Source organism: Solea senegalensis, linkage group LG17, assembly GCF_019176455.1.
Source record: "Solea senegalensis isolate Sse05_10M linkage group LG17, IFAPA_SoseM_1, whole genome shotgun sequence".
Taxonomy (NCBI): Eukaryota; Metazoa; Chordata; class Actinopteri; order Pleuronectiformes; family Soleidae; genus Solea; species Solea senegalensis.
Window position 1 is genome coordinate 9653870 of NC_058037.1, and position 10068 is coordinate 9663937.

A 10068-nucleotide genomic window follows, 5' to 3' on the forward strand; every position below is an offset into this window, starting at 1 on the left:
GTAATGTGAAACAGTGTAATAGGACAGGACTGATTGAGGAGGGACATCTGGATTAATCTCACTGTGTAATTACTTTTATGATTTATGGGTTTACACACAGACATGCACACACACACACACACACACACACAGATACAGACAGGGCATCACAGTAACTGCCGATTAACTGCATGGTGGTCGAGCTGTATCATATCTAAGGCCGGGACACTATGCTTTTGTCACAGTTTGATTAAATCACAGTAACTGGTGTGCCCAGGTAGTATTTCTAGTAATTATAAACGTGTTCTTCTTTTCTTACTTAACCATATTTGACTGATATATTGCTTGAGGAATAACCCAAAAAGTCACACTTCCAAATTTGATGCACATGTCAATAAGTCAGTCTGACGTTTAAAACATAAGCTTTTAATAATAATACATGTCCCTGCTAATAATGATAATAACACAAATACGTTCAATAGAATTTTTCTGCAAACAAGTAGAAAATAAACAAATAAAAATAAAATTCATTTGGCCAAAATGAAAAGAGCCTCTCAGAACAGGACACAGCGCCAATGTGAGCCTTCAAATGAAAATGAACAGAAAGTACCGAGGTTAATTGGAATCTGCTACTTTTAGCTGTCTCTGTCTTTAAACTGAAAAATCAAAGTGGAGAAAAACACACACACACACACAACATATTGCAATCTGTTCATATCCTTTTTGTTTGAACCCTAGTTTTCCCTTTTTGTAAATATGTACTGTATGTAGTAGGATTTTCATATTGACATCATACTCAGTGTTTTCCTTAAAGCCAACCCCAGTACAAATCTCTGCACATGCTCTCAGCGGTGCTGCGTGGAGGTGAGGGCATCGGGGCCCTTTGATCCTCTCTCTGAAAGGTTAACCTGATTTTGATTGAGCGTTCAAGCCCCACAAACGCGGCGTCTAAATGGAAATCGGCATGGCAACCTGAGCATAACTAATCGATAAGTAGTGGCGAGGGGCAAAGGCTGAGTTGTTCTTCAGTTGTAGCTTTTAAGAGCAGATAAGCCACACAGAGAGCGTGCGTTTTTCTTTTAATAACTGGACCTCAGCCGGGAAATCACATATCCTTACCCTCGGCAGGGTCGTCTTCTCTTGTCGTGTGTTATTATCAGACATAGAAACACATACATGAGCCGACACAGAGGAAGTCTGTAAAAATTAGCTTTTCCCGAAAGGCCTCTACCTAAGGGGCAGTACCTTTGGTTTTATATATATATATATATGTATACAGTATATATACACAGAGGTGGAAAGAGTACTAAAATACTCAAAAAAGTAGCGTATTTAAATTTACTCAGTGTAAAAGTTACTTTGTTACTTTAATAACAAGGTTGGGGTTCTCTCTTGTGTTAAAGTTAGTTAAAGTGCCGAAAAAATAAAATATGTAAAGACATAATGTATCAGTCAAAATGGGTCAAAGGTCACAAATGTCACTCACTCAGGGACCTTAACTAGTGCCATTTCACCAGTCACCTGTCCTCATTATTTTATTTTATTTTATTTTATTTCATTTCATTTCATTTCATTTCCTTTTATTTTATTACTCAGTATTTAAGTACATACTTAAGTAAACATAAGGATAAGTACACAAAAAACCTCAGTTACAGTAACACGAGTAAATGTAATTCATTACATTCCACCTCTGTATACATATATATGTATGTATATATATACATACATATATATGTTATATATATGTTATATATATATATATATATATATATATATATATATATATATGATATATATATGATATATTTCTTCAGAGATAATTTCAGTGAAGATTACAGTTTGTAGACCCCCAGTGTTCAGAGTGCAAACATGGCACAGCTTGAATCCCCCATCATTCCTCTGAGTGAGCTTTTTTTTTCAGACAAGAAAAATCCTGAGCTGCAGCAACTGTAATTACATGACACACTCTCTCTCTCTCTCTCTCTCTCTCTCTCTCTCTCTCTCACACACACACACATTTCTGCACGGCTATCTTTGTGAGGACACTCGTAGACACTCCCAAGCCCCATATCCTATAACCTTACCCTGGCCTGAACCTAATTCTCATTCTAACCCATAAAGGCTTAAAACAGTGTGGACAAACAAGTGAGGACCAGCTAAAAATATGTTTTTTCACTTCCCTCAAAATGTCCTTGCTTGCTGTGGTTTATAAGACAATATTGCTCATGCATAGATACAAGTACACACACATGATGTCACAAGACATCTGTTAGGGACTGACCCATGTTCTGCAGGTGCACCCATGGGAATAATACACAACTCCGTATATGGACATCCTGGGGTGTGTGTGTTTACAGGTCACATATCCAGACTTTAAAGTGATATAATATAAAGTAGCAATAATTGTGCAGAAGTCACAAAATAGACCGTTTTTCTTTTCTTTTTCTTCATAAAAACGAAGCGGGCTTTGAACTGTGACGTATTTCTAAATTTCACAAATTCAATCTGATTTAAAAAATCTTTTTCTTTTTTTGCCTATAGGTTGTGCTGAAAAAAGGGACATAAGACATTCATATAGCCTCTGCGTATACTGTACGTATTAATGGAAAAAAGCAGGCAAAATGCTCTGTTAATCTATGTTAAAGGGTTAACATAGATTTACCCTTAGTATAGAGAAAAATGTCTTAATTTCCCTTATCATAACCACATGTGTAACCCTCCCTTCATTCTTTATTCTAACCATCTTTTGTCCCCAATTGACTGGTTTGTCTCCAGAAGTAGCTTATGGCAGACACACACACACACACACACACACACACTGCTTTAAGCCCAGCACGTCTGTAGGCTGCCATGGGATGTTAGAAGTGTGTTGCTATGACAACTGAAAGGGGACACAGAGGAAAGGGGAGGGGGGGTATAGCGAAGAGGGGTTGGGGAGGAGGGGGTGGTTTCACAAGAAGGTGGTCGGAGATTGAGGAACACAGAAAGAGAGAGAGAGAGAGAGAGAGAGAGAGTGTTTTGAAAGTGTACAGTAGCAGCAGCAGCAGCAGCAGCATCACAGAACAGTAGAGAACAGTAGAGAACAGACGGCTGGAGATCCATCAGGGGACTATCAGGAGACCTGCTGCTGGAGTGAAGCGTCAGCAGACAGCAGCTGTGTGCAGGGTAGGCAATGCTGAGAATGATGTGTGTGTGTGTGTGTGTGTGTGTGTGTGGTTTGCTCTCAGGAGGAGATTTGAAGAGATCCCACATGTTCACGTGTTCAGTCTGTCTCTGTCTCTGTTCCTGTTCCTCCTCTGTCAGTATTTGTCATCGAGGAAGATCATCATTTTTTTAAATTTTCTATAACCTGTTTGTTTGCGCTGGTTACAGTTTTTAGGCAACATCAGACATACAGTAATAGGTCTAAGACATTTAATTAGTCCATCATTATCATCTATTGCGATAAACAAACACAAAAAAAACTTCTGTGGTGTTGCACAGTGATGGTGCGTGGGTGTGTTACCTTTTTAGGACCTTTCCTAGTAGTGACACTGACTTTTTCAGGTCCAGTAGTTCTCATAAGGACCAAAACCTGGTCCTAAAGAGGCAGCGCCTCATATGCAAGACTGTGGTCAAAGTTAAGATTGAGAACTGTGTGCTAGTTGAGGTTATGTGTGTGTGTGTGTTCCCTGTCTTTGTCTGTCTGTCTGTCTGTCTGTCTCTCTCTCTTTCTTTGCAGTAATGATATTTATTTCAATCTTTGCAGCTGGAGAGGGGGAGGGGTGTAGCAGTCTTCAAAGCTCTCTGTGGCTTTTTTTTCTATTTCCTATAGTTTTGCTCTCTCTCTCTCTCTCTCTCTCTCTCTCTGTGTGTGTGTGTGTAGGGAGTGGCCTCACATATACATCTAAAGCTTCCGCTCCACTTCGGTGCTGAGGCAGTGATGCGCACGCTTGAAAGCTGCCACTTCCTGTTACTTTTGGTTTTCATCATCATATTCTTTGGTCTCCGTCAGGTCTGATGAGTGCCCTGTCTGGCAGCGCCGAGATGCAGACTGCCGCTCCTGGCCCACAGTTTATGATGGGGCCCCAGGGTAAAGTGCCTGGCAGAAAGAGAGGACGGCCACCCATCCGTAAGCTGGAGTTCCAGGGTCACTACATAGAGCCTCTGTCGTCCCACAAGGTCCCCAAAAAGAGAGGCAGGAAACCTGGCTTCAAGGTCAGTCAGCCATCACTTTATTTATATGTAGTACGGGATATTTTAGCCTTTAGAATAAAGCTTTATGGAGGCACCATCTTTTAGCAGAAGCCAGAGCATCCAAACCATTTTTATATTTGAAACAGAAGCTCACTATGCAAATAAAGAAGAAGAACATCATCACTGGTATGCGAAGGCCGTAATTCCCTGACGTGCTTGGGAAAGAGAGACTCTGCTCTCTCACCATTTGAATATCACTAATTATTACACACGCTAAGCTTTAAGCTCCAGTCTGGAACCAAAAAACACTGCTGATCATTTCTCCAGTGGACAAGAGAGATATCGTGTTTACTTTCTTTAATTCACATGTTCTATCAACGAGGTTTAAGGGCTTTTTCAGTCTGGTTTTAGGCTCAGGGTTGGGTATTTAGTTGTGATAGTTAAGGTTTGGGTAAGGGGCTAGATAATGCATTATGTCTCCTCGTAGAGATAGAAAAACAAGCTTGTGTGTGTGTGTGCAGCTGAAGCCCAGGATGGTCATGTCCCCACTGGCCAACTCTTCTCCCAGCAGCACCCCAGAGCCTGAGATGGGCTCAGTTCCACAGGACGCTGCAATCGTCCCTCAGTCGTCCACACCACAGGTCCTAACAGGTAACACAAAAAACACAAAATACACACAGTCATTTTCACTGTTATAAAGTTACTTCTGCACCCAGAATTATCAGGTCTAATTCAGTAGAAAGGTGTTTTTTTTTGTTTGTTTTTCTTTTAAAAAGGTTTATTTGACTCTCACAGCTCGATGAGTGTTTTGCGGTGTGACATGTGCTCTCCCTCTCTCTCTCCCTCTCTCTCTTCTGCTTTTGCGTCTTCTCTTTTTTAATTTTTTTTTACTGAATACATGCCTCTGTTTGCACACACGTCAGCGTGGTGTCTTTGTTCTTTGCTCCCTAACTAGTCACTTGTTGTCTGTGGGGGGGGGGTTATGCTTTTTAGATGGTATCAGAAAACACTGACTCTTGTGTTTGTGTGCTTGTTAAATCAAAAACAGCCCAGTAATGTCTATGAGAAAGACACATTCTCAAACATTCTTCACTCGCTTAGTCTCCCTCTTCTGCATTGTCTGTGGAGAAAGTCAGACATTTTTTTTTTTTCCTATCAGTTTCCTGACATGATCTGTTCTACTCTGAATAAGCAAATATTTAAAGATTGCCTTCAGTGTATTTGAGTTGGGAATAGGAATCTAATGTGTCAGGGACCAGCAGTTTGGCCTCACTGTAATGTCACACTGTAAACAGAAGCACACACACACACACACACACTGTGGGTGCAAACACCGACTGGTTTACTCTCTGCGGCACCACGAGACAGATACGCGATTTTCTTTTTGGGTATTTCAACACTAGTCTCTGTATTTTTGTCTTTATTTTATTATATAATTACTATTATATAAATTCTGTATTTTAACCTCTTCATCCCTGACCCTCTTTTCGAGCAGGGACCCCAAAAAAAGGGTCAGGGGTGGAGAGGTAAAGGATGTTTGGATGTACAGATGAAAAGGATAAAGGGGTTTTCAAACCTGTGTAGTTATAATGTTAAAATGATTCAGAGTCAACTCAGTGGAGTATCTCCATCTTTAAGCTCTGTCATCACAGGTAAACTCATAACAGACTCAGGGGAGGTTTAACGTTATCGTTCCTATAAGAGTAGTCAGTCATCACTGTTTGGCTGAGTCTGCAGACGAATGCAAATGAAAATAACATTCAAACACATATTTGAAATCATAAAATCAAATCATACCAGACCACATGAAATGAAATGAAATCATACCGGATCAAATGACACACACACACACACACACACACACACAGTGTAGGACAACAATAATAACAATACTGACGCTCATTTCCAAAGTGCCGAGTGCATATTCTGTCTAAAGTGCACAAACTATATGTTAATTAAAAATATCAGGTAGTCTGAGAATACCTAGCGCTGCAGGTGTTCGATCACACATTTACAACCACTTTGATTTGTTCAAATTTAGGACAAACATAAACCTTAAAGAAAAGTCCGTAATTACATTCCATCCCCAGTCACTAAGTAAATGTGTGAAACCTTTGACCTCTCTCTGGAAATAGGTCACTTCCTGTTGTTGTCATTGTTTCTGCTTCTCCAGCAGAGACACCAGCGCCTGACGACTTCTTATGTGACCCACCGGTGGAGTCCAAGAGATACGCCGTGGACCCCAGTGACTCCGGGTTTAACCTCATGGTGTCGCAGTACCCAGCAAAGCGCTTGTATGGTTACCGTGGCAGCAGGTGCTCTACTCCAATGGGCTTGTGCAGACAATTATCATGCCCAGGCAGCTTCCAGGATACAAACAGAAATGGTGAGGCTGTGTGTGGGAAACCCCTGAATAAGATTGCTACACGTTCGATCATTTTTAATCTTTAGAATTCAGAGCAAACAAAATGACACACTTATGTTCTGTTTCTCCAGTCTGCATTTTGTTGTCTGCAATAACTTAGGGTTACGGTTTAGAATTTGCTTAGCTTGCATTTTCAGCCCGGCTTATATCACCTATTGCTCATTGTTTGTACTTTGATTTATGGATGAGATGACTCCAATAACACAGCAAGCTCACGTATGACGTATGTCGTCCAAAGTAGAACACTGTAGTTCTCTTCATGGCACGGACTTGAAACCAGACGTTGCTCAGGCTTTAACAAGCTTTGTTTGAGTTGCTGTACCATTAAAATAATCTCGGGGATATTGTTTGAAGGATGATATCCCACAGTGCGTCGCTTTAAATACATGAAACAAGTCATCAAAAAAACCCTAAAAACCTTTACATTAAGTTATTTCAGCATTTTACAAGTTTTTGAGAACAATTTGATGTATAACTTAAAAAAAAAGAAGACAGCGATATAAAACAACTTTTGTTGTGTTTTCTTTATTTATCTAATCAATTAATGATGCAAGATTACTATTGCAACAACACATCATCAGCAGGGTAAAACTAACCTGTCTCACGACGGTCTAAACCCAGACAACCCCGACATCCATCCATCTGCCTCTGCTTTGTTCTTTGCTCTGTTCTCTTTATTTGCATGAGTGGAACACAGTCGTGCTAATGTATTTCATTATAAACAGATGTGGTATTTACTCATATACAATCTTCCCTCTGCTTGCCTCGCTGTGCTACATTCACAGGCTACAGTCCAATGCCAGACTCTGGAGAGTGCAAACGTCCTGCTGGTAAGGACCCATCTAACTGGAGTGTGGAGGAGGTGGTTTGGTTCATCAAAGACGCTGACCCTCAAGCACTAGGACCTCACGCTGATGTCTTCAGGAAACATGTGAGTCCAGACTACTACACTGAAGGGCTGAACAAGTGAATGAATCTATTTTCGACTGACTTGATGGACTTTCGGCTTCGCCACAGCAGATCATGTACCGCCGTCTTGTCTGCTCCCTTGTGTCCTCTTCTGTTACACTAACATGTCCTTATGTCCTCGTCCACAACATTCATGAACCTTCTCTGCGGTCTTTCATGTTTCCTCCTGCCCGGCAGCTCCATGTTCAACATCCTTTGTCTAACATAATCACTATCTCTCCTCTGCTTGAAACCAAACCATCACCACCAATGTAATTCATTACGTTCCCGCTCTGCATAGATGGTGGAAACTGCAAATCTTTACATTCTCATTTTGCCATAGAACACACTATTGAGCAGCTAATGTTGTGATAGTGTCATGTGGTAATGCTTTTATCCTTCACAGTCTTCACTTGATGTTTTCCTTAAATAATGGCCTTTAACTGATCTGGCAAACAAACTGTATTAGGATTGATTTGCACATCCCATGCACCATGTGATATTCATAATATAATAATGGTGTACTGTCCATGTAACCGTGGCTCTGTGATGTGCTTCAGGAGATAGACGGAGACGCTCTGCTGCTGCTGAAAAGTGAGATGATGATGAAGTACCTGGGGCTGAAGCTGGGCCCCGCGCTCAAACTCTGTTACCACATCGACAGGCTCAAACAGAATCGGTTGTGATTTTCTGCTAAACTTCTGGGTCACCTCTGCTTTCACCCTGATTCACACAGACTTTCCCAACCATCAGCAATAGCTCACGAGCACCTTTGGACTTTTTCACACTTTGTTGACAAATTGGACCCCGTTCACGTCTTTTTTTCTTCCCATCTTTGTTTACTGCATATCTGAATAGTTTTACAGTGTAAATAGTGCCACATCAATGGCAGCGACAGTACATTGAAATGTGACCCTTTGCAGATCTCAGTTATTGACACTGTTTTTTTAAAACTCAAAGAAATGTTTTCAGATAATCCGTTTGGAGGCGATTCAAAATCTCAAAAACTCAAATTTTTAATCTTTCAGATCTGTTCTCTTTACCTCGACATAAAAGTGTGCAAGACATTTGAAGAAGAGAGATGTACTGTATTTCATCATCAAGAAATAGTGAAACAAAGAAACAGGGGCATTTTTTTTTTTTTTACCACAAACCACAGCTCGGCACTGAGTGAATGAACAGCGAAACCATACGGTGTCTGACTAAGCAGATGTGCTCAGAATCACACTCAAGGCAGGAAACAAGGCAGATGGATTTTCATTATGCTCTCATAAATTGAATGTGATGTTACACTTTCTGGTTTTACAGTCTTGACTTGCAACACTTCCAGTGTGCCAGAAGGTTGCAGAAGCGGTGTGAGTGATGACATCTGGAAACAAACCCGTATGACTTTGTGCTCAGTCAAAGAATTACTGCGAATACAGCCTCATCAATACCTCAATATTTATTTATTGCAATAAACATACACTCATGCAGATGTTTAGTACTCAGAATTACTATATATTTACATTTTTGGGGGGCATTATTACACAGTTTTAATTAAGAAATGATGCCATGGGTCATATTAAAAAATAGAATAGAGAATACACAAAAAGACATAAATAAAAACGTCTCTCAAAAGGGGCTTGAGCACCACCTGGGGTCTTATCTGTGCAACATCCATACAAATACACTTATGGTTGTATGGTTTCTATTCTATTCACACGATACCTCTCTAGTTATTTTAACAGTGAACTGTGAATTTCTCTTTTTTTTTTTTACCAGACAAAAACGCAGCAGTGCTTTATGTCCAATCGTAAAGAAAAACTGACCAACTACTCAGTATAAGCATTAACAGTGACAGCATTAATAACAGTAATCAAAGACACAAAACCTACATTTGTCATGTAATATTGTACAAACCTCAGCTTGGACACACGTTATCAATCTCATGGAGATTTGTTCAATTAACCTAGTGGAATTTTCATTGCTAAATATGTATATGATATTTTGTGTTTTGCTTAAAATTTTCTCTGAAATTTTGTGTCACAGTCAGACTTGTATGTTGATGGAGGATGTCGTCTGTTAAAGTGAGCTACAAAACTTTTGCTTATTTTAAATAAAACAACAAATTAGTCTAATAAATGGAATTCCATGATCTGTAAGAAGGGCGGTGTGGAATTGGACTCCACAAGACTTATTTTCCACAAGTTTTGTATCACATTAATTAAATGCATCTTTACTCCAAATGTACCTGCTTCTCTATTTAAATATTTTTGAAGTTGCATTTTCTGTTGTTTTCTTGCATTAATATATTTATGTAGATGAAAAAAGTCATAGTATGTCATCCAAATTTTGAGAAAAAAAGTTATATGTTAGTATGTCATCCAAAATTTGAGGAAAAAGTCATACTTTAGTATGTCGTCCAAAGGTTAAAAAAAAGTCATAGGTTAGTACATCGTCCAAATTTTGTGAAAAAAGTCATAGGTTAGTATGTCGTCCAAAATGTGACAAAAAGGTCATAGGTTAGTATGTTGTACAAACTTTGTCAAAAAAGTCAT

At 39.7% G+C, this 10068-nt stretch overlaps 1 protein-coding gene across 1 annotated transcript; it reads left to right on the forward strand.

Annotated features, from left to right (window-relative positions):
• Positions 1–2998: 2998 nt before the first annotated feature.
• On the forward strand, positions 2999–9756 carry LOC122783693 (sex comb on midleg-like protein 4). The gene is made up of 6 exons (XM_044048486.1): positions 2999–3144; positions 3974–4176; positions 4677–4806; positions 6329–6541; positions 7366–7511; positions 8089–9756. Exons 2-6 carry the CDS (start codon positions 3979–3981, stop codon positions 8212–8214), a joined length of 813 nt encoding a protein of 270 aa, XP_043904421.1. The 5' UTR covers positions 2999–3144; positions 3974–3978; the 3' UTR covers positions 8215–9756.
• The last annotated feature ends 312 nt before the right edge of the window (positions 9757–10068 follow it).

Coding starts and splice junctions, on each gene's coding strand:
- LOC122783693 (XM_044048486.1), top strand. CDS start 3,979: ATGAGTGCCCTGTCTGGCAGCGCCGAGATGCAGACTGCCGCTCCTGGC. Junction 4,177..4,676: donor GCAGGAAACCTGGCTTCAAG/GTCAGTCAGCCA, acceptor GTGTGTGTGCAG/CTGAAGCCCAGGATGGTCAT. Junction 6,542..7,365: donor CCAGGATACAAACAGAAATG/GTGAGGCTGTGT, acceptor CTACATTCACAG/GCTACAGTCCAATGCCAGAC.